Here is a 25661-nt window from a genome sequence, read left to right as displayed (position 1 = left end):
ATGTTAATATCCTGCTATATTTTATTTAATCATATTATTTATATGTTTTATGAATTTATTTTTTAAAATTGTAATTAAATAATAATAATAATAATACATTTAAAATAACTTTTGCGCGTAAAAATATATTTAAGAATTTTTAAAAAATGCTAATTTAAATAATTATTATTATTATTATTAATTTCCTTATTAATTTTTTATTAATAAATAATAAGGAAAAGTAATTAAGTTTTATACTTAAATTAACAGATGACTTCAGTTTGTTTTTATATAAGAATAAATATATTTTTAGGCTTTACAAATATTTATTTAACAGTAAAGATGAAAAATTATGATAAAAATCGTATTTTTTAAAGTTAATTTAAAGTTTTTTCGGTATTAACCCCGTCTAAGTAATATTAAAGGAGGAAGAGTACTCGAGAGGGAAAAGAAGAGGGGAAAATAGCATTAGGAGGGGTGAGGGAGAAAAAGACAAACAATTTGGAAAATTCAGTCGGGTGTGGTACGATCCCGGATGCTATCGATGACACGATAAACAATTTCACCTCCTCACTGGTGCAATTTTGCTTATTGTAACTGCGAAAAAAAGTGTAGCGGACAACGATAAACGCTTTGATAAAAGGTTAAAAGACATTCGGTCTCCGATGAAATGTTGAATTAGATAATAATCTAGCGACGTATTCAAAATGTAGCTGTAAAATTGAAATCGGTCAGATTTAAATCGAATTATACAACTACTAGTTAACTATAATTAAAAATTAATATTAATTGACCTTACCTTAATTTTCGCTCATTGCTATTTTTATTTTTATAATTAACACTTTAACCATCGAATTACGGGAATCGAATCTAAATTTTAGACGTAATGCCGCCACGCATTTAAAGAACACCTTCGAAGCGCGTTGTAATCGAAGGTTTTGGTGTCAAAATTAATCAAACGGTCGGATGCTCCAAGTACGAATTGGATATTACGATCCACGAGTCTTTTCTAAATTAAACCCTGGATTTTTAGTTTAAATAAATGAAAATGCTTATAAAATATAAATCATATGGTATAAAAACATTAAAATTTGACCGTTAATAGCAATTCTGAAGATGAGAGAAGATGCGGGGAATGGCATTCTCTGCCGAAAAGCTCTTTAAGATTTAAAAAAGAAATTGGTTTAAAATGCCCAAAACGCCTAATTTTATTATTCGAGTATGGCTTAAAAATTTTTAGTTCAAATGTTTAAAAAAGGATAAAGAAAATAGAACAGATTTCGACATCCACAGGAATCATTTATTATTAAATATAGTTTATCAACTTGTATAGAATATTTTACCATGTGGAAAATATACGAATTAAAATATATTTTTAACTTTTATAGTAGCGAAAACTATTGTTAAGCGCGTTTCCTTTATACAAATCCGATAAGCGAACTTTTTCGTAAATTTTCTAATTTACAATTAAATTCGGGACACGTAATTGCCAATAAAGTGTGGCAACGACCAATTTCGGCCGCGTAAATTCGTTAAATTTAACGTCTCGACGTTTATTATTCCATTCGATCCTCTAACGGTCCTTAGAATTTATTATAGTTATAATTATAAAATATATTCCTTTAAAAGAAAAAGTCATAAAATTCTTTATAATTTTACCACATAAAATATACCCGAAACCATCAAAAAATATTACGTTAATATTCTCGTACGACCAGCGTCTACGGGATTCTCCAACGAAATTATTAAAAATTTTAATTAATTATCGATAGAAAACTTGGGTAAAGTATACCGTAATTAATATTGCGTAACAATTATTGCTCTTATTTAAAAGCCTGGATGGAGTAACAATGACCTATATGTTGCAATAAAAAATTGTACAACAAATGATTTTACTCTATATGTATATATTTTATGTTAAAAAACATTTCAAAAGTTTTATTTGCTAATTTCGCCGCAATCGTAACGGTTTTCCACTCAATGTCTAAGTGAAGAATATTCAAATTCGTCAATTACGTAAACATTCGTAATCGAAAACGCGCCCATCAATTATAATTAACTTTAAATATAAAAATAATAATCGTATCGTTGCTATTTTTATATTTAAAATTTAGAAATTACGTTAATAATGAATAATTAATTCTAAAGTTATTTTTTTAATTAAATATTTTATAATGAAAATTAAAATTCAAAATTTCGGGTTTTGCTTACCAAGTTAAATTCGTTCCGTTTTTGGCCGTCGATCGAAAACTCGCCCCGCAGATTTTCACATTTTTCGACTCCGGGGGACTTTCGAACGTCGAGAAATTCGGGATGTTAGCGTGTGTGTGTGTGTGTGTGTATAGGGGGCGAGATTTCGTTCACCCATTTTGAAACTTAATAACTCCCGCGCTTTTGGTCGAAAATGTCCGAAATTTTGCCCGGAGGTTTGTTTATTAGGGGGGTCGATGTCGTTAAATTTTGGTGATTAAAGGTGGAGAGAGCGGGAAGATAAAGGGGTCGCGCGTCGTATCTCGAGTGGGGTTGAACTTAATAATTTTACTCGTTATTAGCATTTACAATTTTTGTTTATAAAATTTATTCCTAGCCTCAAAATTAAGCTTTTAGCCACGATTAATATAAGAATAACGATTAATATAAGAAGTTTTTCGATAAAATATCGTAACAGATGGCGGCACGCGCAGTTTGGAATGCGGCCGGGAAAGTTAATCAACTCGTTACTGGATTTTTTTTTATAGAGTTTCTTTTCATATTCCGAGTTTTCACTTAAATAACGAATTTATAATATTTCAACTTACTTAACTTATTAGCACTTTTTCGGTGTATTATAATTAAGTTTACAGATTAGATTTTCATCCTCCGTTACTTATTTAAATTTTACGAGTTACCAGGCGGCAATTAGAAGAAATGTAGACTTAATCGGTAAGAAATGTTATAATTTCGGAACATTTAAATATAAAAAGAGGCATTCGATTCATTTTATTCCGCTTACAACGAGAAGTGAGAATTTTTTAGAATTTTTATAGAATAAAACTACTCGAGAGGGGCCAAATCGCGGCTTAAGGCATCGTAGCGCGAGGCCTTAAGTCGCTTCGCTTTATACAAAGGAGAGATTTGCGTAGATAATAGTTGAGATAATACGTCACAATTCTATATATGTATATATTTATTTGCTTGTCCATTGTTATATCCTAACTGGTTCGAGTTCGTGCCGAGTATATTCAGGAATTACTACGCAGGATTTTCGTTTTAAAAAAGTCGCTTGATTTATTTGTTATAGATTAAATAAGTTATCCGAAAACATCTTTTAATGTTAATATCCTGCGCGGCTTATTTTGCGGGTGTGACACGCCGGCATCCGACGTTAGATACGGAGGAATCTCGAATCGTGAAAGTCGTATTGAAAACTGTGACATTAAATCATCGAATCTAGTGAGAAAATTTAAACTTCCACGGTTATTTTCTAAACATTATTCATTCGATTATTTTTTGTTGTTACTTATCCGCATAAAAACAGCTGTATAATTGGAAAATAGTTATACCGCTGTTTTTATGCGGATAAGTCACAACAAAAAATAATCGAATGAATAATGTTTAGAAAATAACCGTGGAAGTAATTGATGAATTTATAAAAAGATTATCTTATTCATAAAATTACTCAAAAAATTAATTCCAAATACAGTAGAGCGTCGATTATCCGAATCAATTGGGGACTGGGGTTGTTCGAAAAAATTTCGATATATTCGGATAACCGATTATGTACGAAAAAATATATTAACCTATGCCGTGTTGAAATTTTTCTCCGTTGCGTGTCGCTTCGCGTGGAATTTTTGTCGATGTTAAGAAGCCTAAGGGTGCGACTATGCAGACGCGAGAGAGCGAGAATATGTGGCGAGAAGAGGCGAGACGCGATAAATATCAAAAGCTGTCAGATATGTGCGAGAACCAGAAATTCGCTCTCGCTAGTGATATTTCTCGCTTCTCGCTTACGCATGGTTTTCCTTTGCGAGAACGAAGACTATTGTATCGTTAAAAATTATTTTTTTATTTTGTACAAACAAAATAAATGTATCAAATGCATGATGAACTCAGGATATTTTTCTTCCAATTTATAATTACAAGTTCAGACTATTTACAAAAAATTAATTTTTGACAAAAATTTTTTGATTAGAAACAATTAACAATTATTGTTAATTGTTTTTAATGAAGTGAATTCTTCAAACAAATGTAAAAGGTGTACTTCTATGGTGTGTGAAAAGGAAGAATTGATAGACTCAAAAATTAATTTTTTGTAAATAGTCTGAACTTCTAATTATAAATTGGAAAATAAATGTATTGAGAAATATAAAAACAATAAAAAATTATACTTCAGAAGTTAATTTAGTATCAAAAACGTAAAATATTTGAGTAGCCCAAGACATAGCCAGAGATTGCAGCGCCACAGCACTGGCGAAAATTTAAATTTGCCGACTGCAATTCTTTCGGATAATCGACGCTCTACTGTATATAAGAATTGTTCGATGTTAAGCAAAATCATTAAAACTTCGAGGTATTATTAGTTAAAGATTTTTGAAATGTTCCCACCTCAGAATGTCCGTTCGTCCTTAAGGCTCTTTCCTGCGGGCACTAGGAGGGCCTCCGTTAGCGAGCCCGCAATGGTGCGGCCGGGTGGAGAGGGGCGAGGCCCGACATATCGGGACGGACCACCCTTCGAAAAATTCCTGGGGATTTTTCGACCTTGCTGGTTTCGATACCGAGTCCCCAGAGCAGTGGGCTGTCGTCTTAACAGCTCGGCCATCCGGCCTGGCGTATACCGTTGCCAATAAGGCCTTTCTTAATTATTTTAAAATAATTATCAGTATGTAAAATGGGGTAGAGTAGAACTGCCGGTACTCGACACTAATTTAATTTAATTTTTTAAAAATTTTCAAAAATGGTCATTTTTGGAAATATTTTGTGTGACGATGTAATTCTGAAAGTTGTTGGAAAGTCAAATTAATAAAGTATTTTTTAAAATTTATTGGAATTTCTCAGAAATTATTTCTTGCGAATACTGTACAATGGATTTAGGAATTTATCTTTCTTCGATCCCTTGAAATCATTTTCTTTATCCCGTAACTTAAAAATCATTTGTCAAATAACTCCTTTTCATTTAACCATTTGGTATCAGAATATACGAAAATAATCGTCATACTCGGAGCATTTTTATCTCGAAAAATATAATAATTTGTTTTCATTGAATTCTATCACTCTCAATAATGTTTATAACGGCCTTCACGATTTATTCAATTTTGAAAATTTATTAAAATATAATTACGTATTTATAAATTTTGGCAAAAAGCTTGTAAAAATCCGGAGACGAAGATACGGTACTTAGGCTAAACAAGCTACAGCTTAGGGCCTGGAGGTACGAGGCTACGAGCACCTTGGCTCATTCCCCAAAAATAATATATACAGTATTACCCATTACGATCTGGTGGAGGAGAAACATCTTCGATCTACGTGTGTAAATCCTACCCCTAATAAGTCTTTTCTTACGCGCGTATTTTTATTATACAATGCTAACTTTATCTAAGTTTATCAGCTGCCTTCGTTAGAAATAATCCTCTACACTCTATCACTCGATCAATTAGACCTACATTAATATTTTCGCGATTAGTTCTAATTTTTTATGGCACGAAAGTATCTCATTTTAAAACAAATTATACGTAAATTCTTACCGCTCTATTTTTATCCAATTCCTTGTCTACGGCTTCCGATATGGAAGCTAATCGCTTGATGGAGCGTAAAGAAACGCTGTTTTCTAATTCTTCCATCTTTTTACGGGAATTATTTGCGGCTGGAACACGAGGAGGTGGTACTTTTTATCTGAATGAAAAATAAGACATTATAATCAACTGGAATATTACTCTTTTTTATCGCTAGTTAAAGGGCATTCGCAACCTTCTAAAACAATTAACTCTATCTTTCTTATCTCCTTTCAGATTTGAAAAATTACGATGTTTAACTAAGATATCAAAATTTACAGTAATGTTTTTAATTATACGTACAATATATTTAATTTTATTGCGTAATAAATGTAATTTTCGTATCGGTTATACGAAATCCGCAATTTCTATTTATCACAAAGTTCGTTTTAGTTGTAAAATAGTTAAGTTTATTACATTTAATGAGTTTTGCAAATTTTCGATACGACGGAATAATCTGCAAATTTACGTCCCCTCTTCTAAACCCGAAACTCTATAAAATCCCCCGAATATCGATAATTCGGAAGCGTACAAATTACAAACATATTTTTTTTTTTTAATTTCTGGGTGATAAATTGCTAATCTATACAAAATAATGTATTTAATATAATGCCGAGTGATGTTTCGTATCGCTACCTTATCGGAAATACGCGTACTCCATTTGGCGTAATTAAAAAAGTTATTGGCGGATATTCTATCGACTTTTATGTTGTAAATATTGATAAAAATTATATTAATTAATTAATAAGGCGCGCGCCCTTTGTAACGCGAGATGTTTTTGATTACGCGGGCATTTTACGTTCTATTTTCGTCTTTTTAAAGGTTTGTTTCTTTCTTCGACAATTATTTGGAGAAAATCTAAAACTTTTCACCAAATTATTTTACTAATTTACCTTAGGTACGAAATACTAGTATGGAAGTTTTCGGTAACTTTCTTCTTCCGCGGCTGTTTTTTCTTTTTTTTTTGGTCGCATAATTTGTCCCAGACGGTACAGTGTTTTCTCCGCCTATCAATTTGGAACATTTTGTTTTGGTTTTCGGTAGAAATTCTTGGCACGGTTCGCGAGATAATATTTTCAAAAGTTTCCCGCGCAACGTAGCGATTGATCTTTGCCAGGTTCGGGAAAATAGGAAGTGGCCAACGGTGGGTGGAGTAGCGAACGTAACTGGAGCCCGGGGCGCGACGCTTTATTGGCGCCCCCTCTCCCTCCAGAAACACATATAGTTTGTCTCGGAGACCATTTGGGCGCCCCTCTGCCAGTAGCGCCCGGTGCACGATACACCCCTCGCACCCCCTCGCTACGCCACTGCCAACGGTTGTTTATTCTCGCAAAGGTGTGTATTATTTTATGCGTCCACTACGCGTATACCGCATTCGGATGTAGTGTAAAACGAGTGTTTCTGGTTTCGTAGCTTCTCTATTTTCGGCGTCGACTGCGTAATTATTGCGAGTGGTCGAAAGAAACGGGGCAATCTTATTTCTCTTTAGTACGTACGACAACAAAGTACACTTTTTGTAAAAATCAACGATGTTATTGTAAACGGGGCGACTTACGATTTATACAAAGGAAAGATTTTCTTAGTGTTTCCTTAGCGTACCGACGAGTGCTAGACGATGATTTGCCGGGAGAGGAACGATTATCTTTCGGTAACAACGCGCGAGTAAAAGATATTTTCGGATTGTTTACCGGCGTAAATTTGTAAGCGGGGCGCGTTATATGTTTTAGCGTAAGCGATAGCGCATCCGTTCTTATACACTGACGGAAGCTGCATCTTCTAAGCGCTGCCGGTTGTCACGTATTCGTTTATTGAATAGTTTCGTTTGCAATTTTCAACAAAGTTGTTAGAAATACACAATATAACGACAAAACAGATATTTATTCAAATGAAAACGTCCTGCGTGGTCACTCGCGGGTTATTATACCAGAATATAGAAATTACTCTGGTACATTGCGCATCGGAATATATTCTCGCATCTCAACAAAATTAAAATATATTTTAATTGATTTAACGATTAATTTTTAAAAAATTCTTCACGCATCTCTATGAGGTATAAGTTTTAATCGGAAGAATAAGGATTGATTAGAAAAGAAATTATTAAATGTCGAGATATTCATTATGGAATAATTATTCTTACCAAAAGTATCATCTCGAATATTGAAAAATCCGTCCATAAAGTATTTATTTACGGATAATCATTTATAAATAAACGCGCCATATTTGCATAATTAGTAATTATTTTATAAAATAAATTAGAAATCATAAATATACAAATATCTATGATCGATATTAATAATATAAATAAATATAAACAAATTTGAGATCGTTCGGTAAAGTATTAACGAAAAAATTAATTTTTATGATTCTCATTACGCGGAGTGCACGGATATGCAAATTACTTCCTGATAAATATAGGAACAGATACGGCGCGACAACAATTAATAACTCGAAGAATCGCGGAAGACGAAGTGAATATTTACGTAAATTTTTAAGTTTGTTTAAAGAAAAACACTTAGAATTTGTGGAAAAGACAGAGTAATCTTTTTTGTTTTGTAGAACGTGTGGTTCTTTAGCTTTAATTAATAAAGTATAACATTCGGCGATGAAATGACTAAAATGAAACCTTAAAATATTCGTCTTTACAATTGCCTTTAGTTAATATAAAACCGAGTCTACTTGTATACTCTTACAGACTTTAATTTGAGATACGAGACGGTATGTTAATAACTAATATAATAGTTAATTTAAACTGAATTTCTTTGTTTTCCGAGCTTATTTTATTGCTAATACCTACTGAAAAATCCTTTTATCTTTGATTTCGGCAATTTGAGCTGCGAAAAGAACCTCGTGAAATTTAACAATAATTTTCTAGACAAACTGGAATTAATTTTGATATAGATAAGACTGTACTGTACTCGTATTAAACGCAATTGCATTTACAAACATTAAGACATTGTTTATATAAAGAATTTTGTGTAATTTTAATGGGGCACGTAAGCTCTTCTGTGATTAATGTTCGTTACCAGACGAAGATGATAACGGAGCATTGTCGTATAATCTTGACAATACTGTAATGTGTTACGAGAATACAGTGCAGTAAGAATTGTATTTTGCAAAGTTCGCTAAAAATGTCGACGATAGAAAAATTAATTGTTCGCGACATTAAACTTCGACAGCCGAATGGCCGAGGAAGCCGCCGTTCTTTCTCTCTGGAGCAGTGTTTTTCAACCTTCTTGAATACGCGACCCCTTTACAAGTTAAAAAATTTTGGCGACCCCCACGGCCATATTAAAACTATGTCAGTGATTTTAAAAACTACGTATTTAATTTTCTTTCTGTTGAGATTTAAATATCGATAAAAAAAACTAATTGTACTGTTAAATAAACAGGCACAGCCTTCTCACTGAAATTGTAATGTTTTTATTGTAGTGTAGGACCTGCAAACACTTGTCTTTTTCCTTTTACTCGCGACCCCCCGTGCATGGCTTTGCGGCCCACCTGGGGGTCGCGACCCACAGGTTGAAAAACACTGCTCTGGAGGATCGAGATTCGAGTGTTTTCCTTATGGGCGGACTATTCTCCGTAAAGTCATTCCTGTTGTCGGCTTGGCCGAACCCGCAACGGTTCTGGAAAAAATAACCTCTCAATATTTTTTCCTCTTTCCATCCTGTGGACATTAAGATAATATATTAAAATTTAATATTACTCTCTTCTGTGTTGGCCTTTTTAACAGGGCCGTGGGTGGATTTGGCCGGGTGATGAGACGTGCTCGATATATCCGAGAATTTTTTGCTGACCCGGGTTCTCCAGAACGGCGACTTAACCGCTTCGGCCACACGGCCGGCAATCTTAACGCGTCAGCACCAGATAAATCGTATGCTTACAGCTAAAGGAAACCGGAATCAAATCTGATCTCGAGTCGGAAAATCGCTTTTTTATAAGCTAGCCTAACATAGGTTAAACTGAAAATCAATACGAACCCATTGTGTGCCAGATACTCGTAGAAACAGATTCAAATCTTACTGTTTAGAAAACAAAAATTAGACCGACATACTAATTCTGTAAAATTTTTAATAAAAATAATTGAATAATTTTTAAAAATATTAATATAACAAAAAGTATGAAAATAACAAATATATATAATTATACAGTATATACAATTTTATATATTTGATATTTCCTCAAAGAGGGCGCTTCGTGCGAAGTGACATCTACGTGGTGCAACATGTGGATGATTTGTTCAACGTAATTTCTCATTCATTTAATTACTTAAAAATAACAAATGTAACAATACGTATTATTGAATTAAGTATACAAATTGAGGTAAGCTTATATCATTATTATATATAATCATTTTATATTTCTAATTTCAGCTGGTACGAATTATTTAGAAAAAGAATGTACAGTGTATGTATTTTTGTATATTTTTTAATCTTGAAAACACTCCAGAAATGTTAATGATTATTTCTCAAATGAAAAATATGAGGAATAGGTACAATACTACAAATGATATTTATCATTTGTAGTAGTATTCCTCGTGATATTTCTGCTGAAAGAGGTTAAATTGTTATCGTAGAACACAAAACACCAGTTTAGGAGACGATATTATCCTTATGAATGGTTTGAACTATGACTTCTCATTCTTAACAGGTTAATGGTTAATGTAGTCTAGCTTTTCTTTATTTACTTTTTCTGCTTTGTTGACAACAAGGGCCTTTTTTCTAAAATCATACTCGATAATGGGTTGTTCGGGCCAGGTAGTAAAAGATGTTCTTTTGCATTTTATGGTAAAAATTGAAAGAACACCGTGTAAAATCTATTTTGATATAAATGACTGTCTCCTAATTCAGTTTTAACGTAGCTATCGACCAGCCAAATGTTTTCTCTGGCTAGTTAAAAATTATTTATTTTATTTATTACAGTAAGACCAGTCTAAAATCATCCTGTATAAAGACGACTCAAAATGGCCGGTTTGCAGTTTATACCCTATACAAACCAATGATGATAAAATTACGTATTTATAAAGTCTAAAATCGGTCGTTTACTAGTCGCACTCGTACGAATACATTATATGAAATTATACTTGATAGTGCAACCAATCGATACTAATTGCATTTGTTTTGATTTTGTTTTTAAGATCGTAAGTATTCTCTTTGTGTGACTATAAATACATTTTTAGTTAATTTGATTTATAAAACAGTGTTTTTATAAATACTGTTTATTAGATTACTATATTTCAGATATGAGAAAGAAAGGAGAGAGGTAATTTTATGATCAAAGTATTATTTCAGTTGCAACACATCCAAATGGCATCTCACTTACAGAAAACTTGCAGTTTGAGTAACAAAACTGTTTTTATTCATTGTAATATGCAAAATTTAGAAGTTCAATCTATTGATCAAAAAGTAGCAATTTAAAAAAAGAATTACAGTTTATATCTTAAGAACTAAATGACCAAATTGCTATAATGATTTCAAACTTATGAAAATTTATCAACAATTAGTAACTTAATAATCAAATGATAACTGTCAAGTTCTGGCTACAAATACAAATACCATACTCTCGGTAACCAAAACTCTGCAAAATAACTCACAAAAATTCAGCAAACACTTTCTTCCATCTTAAATGGACATCTTCGGGCTATGTTGTTCCATCTTGGAATTGCTTAAACAACATAGTTTGAAGATGTCAATTTAAGACAGAAAATGTTTGCTGAATTTTTGAGAATTATTGTGTTAGTTTTTGATTACTGAGTATGTAGTATTTGAACTCATTATTAAGAAGTAAGGAAAACTTGCCAAAAAGCTGAACATTCATTTCTATGACTTTATAGTTTTAAGCAGCACCATCATATGTTTTTAGAAAAAGTTATATCAAGTTTAAGTGTCTAAATTTCAGTTAATTAGGTGTTATTTTGTGTATTTGTTTTCAATTTTAGAAATTAATTACATAAAAATTGTTTGCCAAATTTTTTTCTTACTCTCTGCCCTTTTAATCATATCTGTCGTGGTTTTGGCCAGGCCCATTAAATGTGCACCCAATGATAGTGGACAGAAACAGATCATCTGTGGAAATTACAGAGGTTTATGACCCAGATTGGAATACAAGTGTCAGAGTGACAAGCTGACAGTTTTATTACCTCAGCAATCAATTTTTATTTTTTACTGACTACTTATATGTAAACTATTCTGAATTTTGTCTTATTTTTAATAATAATTTGCCGAAATTGTGTTGAGTTTTTATAAGTTCAACGTCATCTAATTATGAAAATTTGGCGTTTATTGTTTTCAATAGAATTGACTTCTCTATAATATTTGATAATTTCTTTGTATTTAATTTGTTAATAAAATAAGCTAAAAAATAACATAAAAAAACTTATGAATAGTTACTCTACAAATAAAAATGCTAATTTTTCAAAAGATTTAAATTAACTCTCTTGCAGTATGCAGAAAACCTATGCAAACTTATTTAACATTGGATTCTTTTTCACATCTAAATATTAAGGTATTCTAAAAGATTTCCATTTCTTTCTTTGCATTACGTAACAAATTGATTAAAATTACTTAAAACATTTGATTCCGAGAATTTTAAAGTTATAAATAAAATTGTTATAGAGTCTATTTTAATTAAGAAAATATTTACCTTGTAATTAAATCAGGGCTTCCAAGAGGGAGTAACAGGGACCTAAAGAGACTCTAAAAGTTCATAAATATGTAATTGCTGTGTTTGTTACAAACTTCAAGAAACTTTAAACAAAATAAACTTGGGCCCGGGCCCAGTCCAGAAGTCACTGGTGACTGCTGGACTGGGTCCAGTCTCTCTTGGCAACAGGTTCAACAGTTTACTATTTTTAACACAATGTATTTTTAAAATTATATTACAAAACAAGTGATTTTTTTTCTAAAATAAAAATTTAAATAAATAGACTTATATTGTACTATAAAAATTATTATATTATTATAGAAAATTCTATATTAACATTAACTGGAAAGAGTTAAAGATTTGAATTAACGGTCATGTCACCTGCGAATTTGCAAGTAATGGATTTTTCCGAGATTTTGAACAATGCATCGGAACAGAGATTGAAGTACAAAGAATTGTGCACTATGCTTCTTAATTTTGAAACAAAGGTAATTTAGAAATATATCTATTTATCAAATTGTAATAAAACTCGTGTAAAAATCTTTAATTTTAACATGATTCTTACTACAGTTCTAAGTATTTTCAGTTAATTAAATCTTTATTCTTTGTAAATACAATTGAACCTTATTGTAATCACTGATGTTATCATGAATTATCTAATGTTATCAGAATTAGTGTGTCCCAAAACATATAAGATTAAAATATTCTTATAAATGTCACATAATCAGAATTTCAGTTATAGTTATCATTTTCAGATAGAGGCATTTATTTTTTATGCTGTCAGCTTCAATGCATGAATAAAAATGCACAATTATTATTAATTAACCAGTGCTCTAAGTGTTTAAATGTAAATCATTTTAATTATTGTTTACTTACAATTCAATAGTCTAACTTTCTTGCATTTATTACTTCAATTATAATATGAATGAATTGCTATTAATTAATAAAAATAATTAATAAATCTTCTTAAGTTATTTAATTAATTATATGGTTTTTTAATTGTTTTAATGTACTTTTTTAATGTTGAAAATGGCATATCAGATAAACTGTGACATTATAAGGGTAATAAAATCAGCATAACCACTAATTAATCTTACTTAATTAATCATACTTGCTTAGCATAATGCTATCAGTCAATTGTTAAGTTGGGTCCCCAACTTTTTTAATCCTTTCAAGGATTCCTCAACCTTTTATTGACGCCTCCTTTTTTTTTGCTAATACAGGTATAATAATAATAAATCTAATGAGTCAGTATATCAATCAATCAATCAAATCGTACTATCGCAAAAATATACATCTTCATCAACCCAAGTTAAACCAGGATCTCTATCACATGGTCTGATAAGTTTATAGTACAACTTGGTAAATACACTTTAGAGAGGATCAATTTGTGCTACAAATGAAAGCATTTTTACTTTACACATGTACAATATAATTAAATTTCTATTATTGTTTAGTTATTAAAATTATTACATCAACATGAGTTTGTGAGCATATTTGTATTGTTTATAAATTGTATCGATCTTGGCTGTATGGAATACTACATACATAGCTTTTTTGTTAGTATATTTAGGTAAAAGGTGTAGTTCAAGACTCTGTGCTAGCTCCTTTGCATCTTTATAGCCACATATGGAATTTTGGAATTATTTTTTGACACCTTGGGCAATTACTTTTAGAAAATTTGATAATTTTGTTATTAATTATTATCAATTCTGATTGATGTTTCTTTGGACTTCATTTAATATCAACTTTTTATCTGAAGAAGGGGACAGATTGATAAATATAATTCCTAAATATAATTCTCCCAAACATACATTAATTCTATGTTCCATCTCAATCACCACAAAAATAAATTTGTCTGTTATGCAGTGTTTAAAAAGTTTTCCAAAGTTCCTCTTGATTAACAATAATAGACCACCCACTGGACGGTCCATTCTACTTTTTCTCTGAGCTCCGCTGTACAACATTATATTTTCATGTTCTAGAAACATCTTGTCTTTTTTACTCAATTCAACAATCCAGGTTTCCATGAGGCCACTTATAGTATGAGATTTTATATGATTTTTTACTGGCTCACTGAACATTTTTCCTCAAAGTCCTTGAATGTTCCAAAAACTTATAAATAAATTCTCTCTGCCTTTGTTGGTATTTCTTAGACGTAAGATTATTCTTATTATCCTTATCAGCCCAATTCTCTGAACTCATTTTGGAATAATGGACAAAATTCAAGTTATTTTGGGTTGTCTCAGTATTAAGTATATTCCGTCTTTTTTCCCTTCCTCCTCTGAATCTGTGATCAAACTACTCCTAAAAAATGGTCTATTTGAATAATCTTATCTGAATTAGTATCATACATATATCTTAAGTTGTCTTTTATATAATAATCATCTCTAACTATTATTTTATTCCTGTTTAATCCTAATCTGTAGATATTTCCTTCTTAACCTCGATCGNTGATCAAACTACTCCTAAAAAATGGTCTATTTGAATAATCTTATCTGAATTAGTATCATACATATATCTTAAGTTGTCTTTTATATAATAATCATCTCTAACTATTATTTTATTCCTGTTTAATCCTAATCTGTAGATATTTCCTTCTTAACCTCGATCGTCTGCATAGATCGGCTGTAAATATTATTTTTTCCTTGTCTTCGCCAACTAAGTTTGATTTTGACTGCCAAAATTCTCTAAGAATCTTATTTCTTGCGTTAACAGACTCAAGAATTATTTTGACAATAGGTTTATTTTTTTCTATTATTTAATTTGATTAATCCTTCTATTTCATTATTTTTTAATCTTAAATCATTATTTATGAATAGATTAATTTTTTGTAAGTAATCTAGTGATTTAAATGGGTAGTTTATAATGATTATATTCTTTTTAGTTTTCTCATTTACAAGTTTATCAATTTCAAATTCAAACATACCTTTAAGATGATTACTATTTTTTGATTTTTTGTCCAGTTCTTGAAGCTTTTGATTGATTCCCTTCATTTCTTCTTTGTAATTCTTGTTCTCTTCTTTCAATATGTTTACTTCTGATTTAATAGATTGAATATTAATATTTAGCTGACTAAATTTATCCTGAATTTGATCATAAATGGATTTTAATGTACAGTAATACCCCGACTTACGCTACCCGGAGTTACGTGATTTTCAAATCTCGTCGATTCGTCTTTTGTTTGAGCGCCACGCAATCCTTGATTACTCACTTCCCCCACACTATTGTTCAGCTTACATGTTCGGATGTGTCGCGTGGAATCCACACATAACTACAATTTATTTTGTGTTATTTATTTCTGTGTTTGTTATATCTACGGAGACTCGAGAGACTCTACTATGTCATCCAAACGAAGTAGAACTGATTCTTCTGCACCAAACAAGAAAAGAAAATCTTTATCTTTGGAATGTAAAGTTAACATTATTAAAGACTTCGATACAAAAATGAAAATTTGTGAATTGGCAAAGAAGTTTGATCTACCGGAATCGACGGTTAGAACAATTATAAAAGGTAAAGAAAAAATTCTCAAAGCTGCAAAAAATGCTCAATCTTTAAATTCGAGCATCATTCATAAATGTTGCAGTATTATCGCAGAGATGGAAACAATGTTAAAATTATGGCGTAATAATCAAGTAAATGTGAAAAATTGTAAAATAATATAGGCCTAATTTGTTATACATATGTATTATCTAAGATTTTATTAAACATTTTTTTCTAAATTATTGTTTTCTTTAGTCTCCGGCCCCAATTAAAAATTATTTGTATGTATATATGTGTGAAATTATATCTCGACTTACGCGAATTCAACTTACGCGGTTACCGCTCAGTCCCACCTATCGCGTAAGTTCGGGGTATTACTGTATATGGAGGTTTGTCAATAGCTGTGATTCTGGTTCACTTACTGGTTCAAAGTACTCATAAATTTTTGGACTCTTCGTAGATTCAGAGAGTTGTTTACTATTTCCATCTATTTGATAATATTCCTCACTTAAAATTTCTTCTAGTTGATTCTATTTCTCCTCATCCTTGGAGCTTACCTTGCGAGGTCTGCCACGCCTCCTTTTTTGCATTTCCAATTGACTTAATTATTGTGGGGAATGGGGCAGAGGGCCTGGGTTGGATTCAACTCCAGCAATTATTAGTAGTAATATAATTAAATCCAAGGATAACCTGTTAGCAAATTTTTACATAAGTCATTTTTTCTTTCTTTATTGTTGCTTTCATGCTCTAGTTTACTGAGTCTCGACTCCTCTCAAAAGTTCACTCGCACGCTAGACAAACAGCTCACATTCCCCATGAGCCAGTATAATTCACACACCACTTTCATAAGAAAAGGTCTATTTGCAGTGTACAAACTTAAAACATCCTGAACTGTTATACGTAACCTGTTGGACTAATTTTGACTCGTGAAAGTGCCTTGTAAATCCCCGAGTGGTCAATATCGACTGTTTTGGGGACCCCTGGTGTAGGTGAATCCCAAAGTTATTACAATAAACAGATTCTTTAAATAATAAATTTATTAGTTGTTATTGTGTTTGTTTTCAATTTAATCTATGAAAATAAAAATTAGTTGCAATAAATATTTGATTTGGCTAAATTATCAGTGAATTTGTTCTCTCTCTTACATAGATATATTAAATTCTTTTAAATTTATTCTAAAAGAAAAAACATTGTATAACTTTAGGAGCAAACAACACAAAAATGAGGTGCATTATGTGAAGTATTTGCAGCAATGAATGTATCATGTTTATTCTTTAATATGTTACCTGAATTAATTAATCAGTATTTGATGCTTTACATTAATGATAGAAGTATTATATTATTACAGAATCAAGTTTAGATAAATCGTAAAATTTAATCAAACTAAAATTATTACTATAAGTGGAACTATAGCTCTCTCAGATAAAAAAAAAAACCCATAAAATCTCTTATGTAAAATTAGAAATTTTAGTATCAAAGAACTTGCTAACTGAATTTTTAAGTGAAATTTAATGTAATTTTCTATTTAAAAATTATAAAAATTTGAATATATATATGTGAAAGAATCATATGTAATAATGTTTGAATTACATACAAAAACTATTTGCTGATGCAAATTTAAAAAATTTAATTTAATTGAAAGTAATAAAGGTAATACTAGAAGATTAACAAATTCATTTAATAATTTCTGTTTTTAATTAACAGGCAGGTGAAGTAGTAAAATGTCTCACATTTTTAAGGGACAACATTTTCTTACTCGATAAAGAAAAGGAGCATTTTGTTGGAACATTACTGGTAAGTTCATTATAAATGAATGTTTAATTAATAAAATATATTTTTATATTTTAATCATTATTTATTAATAATATATGAATCAGTTGTTGTCGTTATTGATGATGATATTAAGCTTTTTAATGAAGGAATTAAAAGAAATAACACTTTATACATTAAATTTTTGAGAGTAAAATGCAACAGTAAACTTATTCGTTTTATCAGTTTAAGGAGTGTTCGGAAATGCAAGTGTCACTTTTAATTACTAGATATTGTTTTACTAGAACAAGTGAAGGTACAAAGATCAGTTTTGTTCGTGTGATAGTCCAGACAGTTTAGATTTATTTCTTGCAAAGTAATGGTCCATAGACACTGTCATCCTATATATCTCAATTTTACTTGAAATCCTCTCTTGCCATGAGATCCATGCCAAATTTCTTCCCAACTTTTTGAGCAATATTTTTTAAAATTTGTTTGAATGAATTCAAGTTCTTTGCACCACAAGAAGGGAGGCATAGTACTGTTTACACAATGTTCAAAATCTCTCAATAGGATAGGCCTGAGGTACAGTACATTGGGGATGTTGTTTTCTTTTGCTACAAACTCAAGCCAATACTTTGAGGGTAGTTAGTAACTTTGTATAAATAATGGCCATTGTCAGATCTGGCCAGAACACTACATCTTCCATGTTATGGTGGTTTTGGATGAAGGGAATAAAGTACATTTTAACACATTCTTTGAGGTACACATCTGCAATGATAGATCCACAAGAAAGGAAAGACTCAGACATGTCTGCATTCATTCATTCATTCATTCATTCATTCATTCATTCATAATAATCATCCATCACACCAACACTATAGTGCCAATACTTTCTCTCCTTTGACATGGCTGAACATCAACATGTTTCTGGCAATTGGTTTTTGCTCTGTGTTCCTTCTCCTGATTGTACTTTGGAGCCAGTTTCTTCTTCTGGGCAGTGATGTCTAACTTCTTCATCTTTATATCATGTAGGGCACTTATTGTAAGACAAGTTTTGCAGCCCCTGTTCTCAATGATATCTCAGGATTCTGCTTGAGTATGCATTCCACTACTTGTGTAACTTTAGTAGTTATTAAGCTAGCAGGCTGACTAGATTTTTGATAGTATGCAGTTCCACATTTCTCAAATCTGTCCAATATATATATAAATATATTGGACAGATTTGTTAATAACAGATTCATTAATAATAGCACTTAATTAGCCCAATTAATTATGGCAATTGTTTGGTTTCCTGTCCAATATCCGATTGATACTTGTTTGTTGGATATTTCCAAGCATAAAATGTTGCCTAGTCTTCTTTTGATATCTTTCCGAAATGTTTTTGTAATAATGTCATATAAGTATGGCAAGAGTTTCATTTCTTTTATTTTGCTTGTTCTTATCTCTTCTCTCTGACCTAAAGTAATAATATCTGTAGGTTCATGCATATTCTGACAAGCAGACTTAAAACTTTTATCATGATTTGCATCAGCCAGTTTTGTTAATATTGTGCTTTCTTAAGTGACACTTTTATTTACGAACACTCCTTAATTTAAGTAATTATGCTATTAAATATTAAATAAGTAAATCCAGATGGAAGAATTAAATGCTTCTAATTTTTTTTTAAAAAGTAACTAAATAAAATAATAATAAAGCAACAATACACCTTACATAGCTCATTAGGCAAATGTTTTGAATCACAATGGAAAAGAATATACATTCAAACCGAGAGTTTGAATCTTGCTAAGTTGTGGAATGTTCCAATTGAAGCTTGTAGGCATTGATTGATTACAAGATAACCACTTTACTAAACCAGGTTGAGGCAAATTATTGCATAAAACAAATTATAATAAAATAAACAGTACACACAAGTGTGTAGATGATTTGAAATATTTTCCCAATGATCTTTTAAATAGGTCAAAAATGTTTGCTTATTAAAATTGTGCAGGTTTTGTAAGATGTTTTATTATGATTTAAATACCAGTTTAAGCTGTTTAATCAAAATAATTCTAAAACTATTTCTAAAATATTTTTCAGAATGTAAATTGGATTGAGAGAAACGAAGAGATACAAATATTGTATGAAGAAGTCATTTTGAATTTAGTTTCTGCTCATACGTGTTATTTGCCATCGGTTTTAAGAATGATTGTTTTAAAATTTTATGCAGGTAAATATTTATTCTTATATATAATTATTTATTTTACTCTTTCTGCCCTGTGGGCACTAAAGGCCCCTTTTCAGTCCCACAATGAAGTGGCTTGGTGGTGAGGGACAAAAACCAAGTCCAGGACTGATCCCATGAAAAAATCCCCCAACTCCTCAGCCGTCCTGTTGACATTTTTATATATTAATTTAATATTAATAGTTCAGATAGTGACAAATGTGAATATTTTTGAAAAATTTTGTAAATTATAACTCAGTGTTTGTTCATAATTTGTATTTGACTACATATAATGTATTTTGATATATAATACGAAAGTAGGGAGGAAAGACAAGCAAAAGAATTGGAAAAAATTGTACAGTTAATAATTGTATTTAGGTCTTTCACTGTTAAGGTGACTATGAGGATATAAAATTATTTATTTTTTTGAATATAAGTAATTTCAGCTAATCACTACAAAGGACATACTTGATACATTCTCTATTGTTAGAGCACAAACAAATAAAAATTTCTTTGAAAAACTTTTTCTTCCAGAACTCTGTTTTATATTGTAAAAAATTTGCATAATTTAATTTCATGTTAAATTACAAAAATTTAACATGAAAATAAAACACAGAGTTAATAATAATAAATATATCTTATTGTTAATAGTTTTTTTCACAGATTAAAATCAGATAATAAAAGTTTATAAAAATGTTATCATTTAAATTGTCAAGAAGAAATTTTTGGATTAATTGGGATGTAATTTGAAAAAATTGTAACCTATAAATTCTTACTGTTATTAGTCTGACTGTCTTCCCTTCCTTAACCTATCCCATGTTGAAAGTTTTCTTCATTGCATGTCGCACCACGTTGAATTTTTGTCAATGTTAAGCCTGACAAAAATACATGTTTTTGAAAAAATAATCATAGCTGTTATATCGTCCGAAATTATTTTTTAATTTTGCACAAACAAAATATATTAATAAATGTAAAAACAAAAAAAATTATATTTCGAAAGTTAGTTTTAATATAAAAATTATAATGAGTAGTGATGTCTAGTTTCAAAAATGTTCTGATGCTGAAACACGATATCTCTAGTCTACAGGTCAAGGTCATTAGGTCACAACCTGAAATATGTCGGGAATACTAGGGTATAGGTTAATCTTGAGAACGGGTTTAGATAGATGAAAGACAAGACCAAATATGGAAAGCTCCCAATTAACTATATATGAACTTTCGGTTTGCACTGGTGGTCACGTTATTTCAATTCAAGCATTTTTCTCCGAAAGGTGTTAGATAGATGAACGAAACAACTCTATTGCTAGCAGGAAAAGTATGATGTAAAGGGGAAAGACTCTACTAATTTAAGATGGAGAGCATACCTTTTAAATGAAATAAATTAAAAATATAATTAAAAATTGTAGCTTGGCATTGTGACGATGACAGAATAATGTTTGCTCATATAACTCTTTCTAACCTGTTACCGGTGCGTCTACACCGGTAACAGTAGATGCATTTGGATTGTTAAGAGTTAAAGTAACTCTTAACAATCCAAAACGAACCAAAACTAACGTTTTCGAACCCCTATAATGGTTCTTCTTCAGGCTTTTTCGAATCTCTGATGGAACATGCAGCTCGTAAAAAACTTTAAATTCAAAATATGTACGTTCGAATGCACGTTTCCTGTTTCCGTCGTTGTATGTCATGAGCAGTCAACTCCAAAACGGGCTATCATAAATTACCATTCATAAACGCTAGCCATGCTGTTGATAATGTAATCTCTTCTTTATAATTGATGCATTGGTTATCAACAGTGTGGCTAGCGTTTATGAATGGTAATTTATGATAGCCTGTTTTGGAGTCGACTGCGCATGACATACAACAATGGAAACGGGAAACATGCATTCGAACTTACATATTTCGAATTTAAAGTTTTTTATGAGCTGCATGTTCTATCAGAGATTTGAAAAAGCCTGAAGAAGAACCATTATAGGGGTTCGAAAACATTAGTTTTAGTTCATTTTGGATCGTTAAGAGTTTGTAGATGCACCGGTAACAGGTTAGAAAGAGTTATATTACTATTCTCCAGTGTTGTGGTAAAGATGTGTAATGTTTGCTCATTTCACAAGTAACTTTTCATAATCTGTTTAAAAGTATTAGTGAAATTGTACTTAGTTTGTTATTAAATTGTAAATAAATTTCACTGAATGACCACAGTTCTTATTACAGATATAATATTTAATGAAAAAACTATAACATTAACAAAAAAAAGTTGTCTTCAGATTTTTAACAAAGTAGTAAGCTTAACAGTAAAATTTTAAACAACACTTTAAATTCATTCAGTTCAAACAATGCATTACAATAACTAATAAGTAAGTTTAAAAACTTTTTGTTTTTAGTCTTAGTTGCTTAGTCAAAGATTTTTGTTTATCATGTTGTCATCTTTCATTAAATGTTGCCTCTGATTAGATTTGTAGTTATTTGGTATACTTTATGCAATATCAGAAAATTTTCATTATTTTTTTATGTAAATAAATTGTATTGTTAAAATTAATTAAAGTTCTTGCATTTAATTTAAATATTTTTTTGTTTTGAATACTTAAACAAGAGCTTATATGCAAAAAAATATATTGTGAATCCTTTAAATAAAACATTGGTAGTGTTTCTTCCAAATTATGAAAATTTTAAGTAATTTTAATTATGAAATCTTTCACTAAGTTACAGGAATGCTTAGTTTGAAACATTTTCTTGTGAGTAAATTCAAAAATTGTTCAAATATTTCACAAATGGATGGCAATATAAAAAATAGTGTGTTTCCATGTGTTTTTTCTAGAACACAAAATGTAGAAAATCGCACAGTGGAGTTGCCTTAATCTTGAGACTCTTTCCTTCTTCAATATGTAAAATTGGTTTTAGAGTGTATTTTACAAATTTGTGTGGTGTGAAGAGGACGAATGAGAAAAAGCTAAAGATATTTATATTATCTTCTATTTATTATTATGCCATTATTTGTTATGTATGTATGTATTTTAAAAATAAAATAAAATTCAAATATCTTTGATATATTTTAAGGCAAGAATGCAGTTGAAAAACCTTTCATCACAAGTGAAGATGCTGAAGTATTTAAAAAGCTTCATAGCTTACTAAAGAGAATCATCAAGCTTGTCCCTTTGTAAGTATAATTGAATATATTTAAGCTTGAAGATTTAGTTTTCAAAATGGAATTTACTTATACTATAATTTACATAGATCCTGCTCTGTGACCACTTACTTTTCAATCATTGCTTTTACAGCTGATATAAATTATCTATTATGATTGCATGAAATGCAATGTTTAAATAATTTTTTCCCTTTTATGTACATTAGTTATTCCAAAGTTTATTCTTTCAGACATTACAGTTTGATTTATAATGACTCGCTTAATGATAGTTTTTATAGGAACTAATCAGGTTGTAAAACCATGAGTTTACTGTACTGCTGAAATTCAATTGATACTCAAATTCTAAAAAGAGAAAACAAGTATCTGATAAAAGTGGCTCCTCTCAAGAAGAGCTCATGTCCACCTTCTGAAAAAATAAAAATAAGATAATAAGATTGCCAAGCATAGGGCTAAATATATTATTATAGAAAGTCAGTTACTTAATAAATTTCTGTTTTAATAATTATTAATATTTCTAGGTCACCACAGGTACTAATGTCAATGCTAGCAACAAATTATCCATATATAAGGAAATGTTCTTATATCCACCTATGCTATGTAGAAAATATATTGAAAATATCTGAGTATTTACCTGAAGAACGCAAAAATTTGCTACAACTGATTGTAAGCAATATGCTAGACATAGATGTAAGTAAATATGGTGTTTCAATTACTTTATTAATGTTATTTTTGAAAGTTTACATTTTTAAAAACAAATATTTATATAAATTTTTATTTAATTTTAAACGTAACAAAAAAAAATCATTCTGTAATGAATGTTATCATTTTAAACTTTTATGAATTACAGTATAAGAAAAGTGGTATACAGGTATACCTCGCCTTATGTCGGTAATTGGTTTTAGGAGAACGACTTAAGTCGAAAAACGACGTAAGTCAAATTTACTTGTCACTAGGCTAAACCATAAATTACCATTCCCANATAATAAATCATTTAAATAAAAAAACTAAAGTAAACTTAAAATGCTGGAGTTGGAGTCGACACATTTTTTCCAACTCCAACTCCTCTGGCCAGAAATTCCTCTCAACTTTGACTCCACAGTGCTAGGTTATATATTATATTATCAATTTTATATAGTTTTTATATTCGGATTATTAATCAAACTTTTGATGTGCTTGTGAATCTATAGAATGTTGACATTTTGCTAAAGTATAGAATTCTAGAAGATTTAATGAATTCGACACTTCAAAAAATGTAATCATTATGAATTTATTATTAGTTAATTGCATATTTCTCAGTAAAAATGCTATAAAAACTGTAAATAACATAATTATGTTTACTGAATATTTTGCTTATTAAAATTGATTCCAATTATAAAGACATGACTTCTTTACTGTTGAAATGTTTAAAACAAAACATTTCTAACATTAACTTTTTTAGTTTTTTTTTTTCTTTTTGCCTTTTGGGCACTATGGGAATTTTTTCTTTTACCAGATGTACAGGGTGTTTCAAAAACAATCATCCAATATAAAATGATTATATTATGAAAAGTAATGACAATACACACTTAAGATACATTTTATATTACATGGCTAATCTTAAAGTTTTTTTTTACATACTAGATTATAGGTGCTTAATATGCCTTTTTTGGATGCATGGCATATGTCCAAACAGTAGTGAAATTCATCCCAAACTTTTACAAGCATGTCTGGATCCACAGCTGCCACCTCTGCTGTTATGTGGTTTTGCAGTTTGACCACTGTAGCTGGAAGAGGAGGTGCATGAATGGAGTATTTTATAAACCCCCACAAGAAAAAATCACAAGCATTGAGGTCTGGCAACCAAGAAGGCCAGTTACGTAAAGCTGAATTATTAGGTCCCATATGGCCGATTCATCATTGGGGAATCTGTGTATTCAAAAATTCCCAAACTCCCAGGCTCCAGTGTCACAATGCCCTATCCTGCTGGAAAATGAAGTCATCCAAAATAGTCTTTAACTGTGGGAAAAGCCAGTTTTCAAGCATATTGAGATATGTAATATTTGTAACAGTGTTCTCTAAGAAGAGAAAGAGACCATATATCTTTTCCCAAGAAATTGCACAAACACTCTAGAATTTTCTCTAACGGTATGTTGTTCGATCAAAATGGATTAAAAGCTGAATAGTTATGATATTTTTAAATTGGATGATCCTTTTTGAAACACAATTGTATTATGGCACAACACAATGGGAATGGCTGGATGATGAGGGATGGGCTCATCATGTCTAGGACAGAACTCATAAAAAAATCTGATGATTGATCTGGACTCAAATTTGGATCCACCAGAGCAGCAGACTGTTGCCTAACTTAGCCACCTCAGCTAGTTTTATTAATTAAACTGGAAAACTGGTTGACAAATAGTGTCTTTGTTTAACAGAACAAAATAATGTGTGTTAAAAAGTGCAGTTTTTAAAAACATAGATTGGTTACATCAAATGACTTAAAAGACAAAAATCTAATATTTATCTGTAATTAAATATAAATTATTTAGATCAGAAGTGGTGAACCTATGGCACACATGCCCAAAGTGACACATCGAAGAAATCATCTGGCATGTAACGAATTATATGATTTCGGTTTATCATCTTTTTCAATCAGGTTCTTTACATTTACTCTAATTACAGCATATTATTTTATTTATTTAAATATAGTTTTTTAAAACTCTTTTTGTCCTGTGGG

General features: G+C 30.5%; 2 protein-coding genes across 3 annotated transcripts in view; one reads left to right on the top strand and one right to left on the bottom strand.

The window, feature by feature from the left end:
* LOC111637989 (amino acid transporter AVT1J-like) overlaps positions 1 to 12547 on the bottom strand; it is a 35424-nt gene extending 22877 nt beyond the window's left edge. Inside the window, exons 1-2 of one of the 2 annotated variants that reach the window (XM_023383612.1) lie at positions 12369 to 12547; positions 5700 to 5847 (exon numbers count right to left, since the gene is read on the bottom strand). In XM_023383612.1, coding sequence (XP_023239380.1) covers positions 5700 to 5795 — 96 coding nt within the window. In that variant the 5' untranslated portion in view covers positions 5796 to 5847; positions 12369 to 12547. Of the gene's footprint in view, positions 1 to 5699; positions 5934 to 12368 lie in introns of those variants that run through there. The other variant, XM_023383613.1, reaches the window with a different exon arrangement.
* The window catches only part of LOC111637996 (RNA polymerase I-specific transcription initiation factor RRN3-like), a 31163-nt gene continuing 15309 nt past the window's right edge, over positions 9808 to 25661 (top strand). Inside the window, exons 1-6 of the mRNA XM_023383621.1 lie at positions 9808 to 10049; positions 12690 to 12856; positions 17556 to 17645; positions 19680 to 19809; positions 22858 to 22957; positions 23464 to 23632. Coding sequence (XP_023239389.1) covers positions 12743 to 12856; positions 17556 to 17645; positions 19680 to 19809; positions 22858 to 22957; positions 23464 to 23632 — 603 coding nt within the window. The 5' untranslated portion in view covers positions 9808 to 10049; positions 12690 to 12742. The remainder of the gene's footprint in view (positions 10050 to 12689; positions 12857 to 17555; positions 17646 to 19679; positions 19810 to 22857; positions 22958 to 23463; positions 23633 to 25661) is intronic.

Source organism: Centruroides sculpturatus, unplaced genomic scaffold (assembly GCF_000671375.1).
Source record: "Centruroides sculpturatus isolate CEXI.00-Female unplaced genomic scaffold, Cexi_2.0 scaffold1212, whole genome shotgun sequence".
Taxonomy (NCBI): domain Eukaryota; kingdom Metazoa; phylum Arthropoda; class Arachnida; order Scorpiones; family Buthidae; genus Centruroides; species Centruroides sculpturatus.
This window is presented reverse-complemented; position numbering and strand designations above follow the sequence as displayed.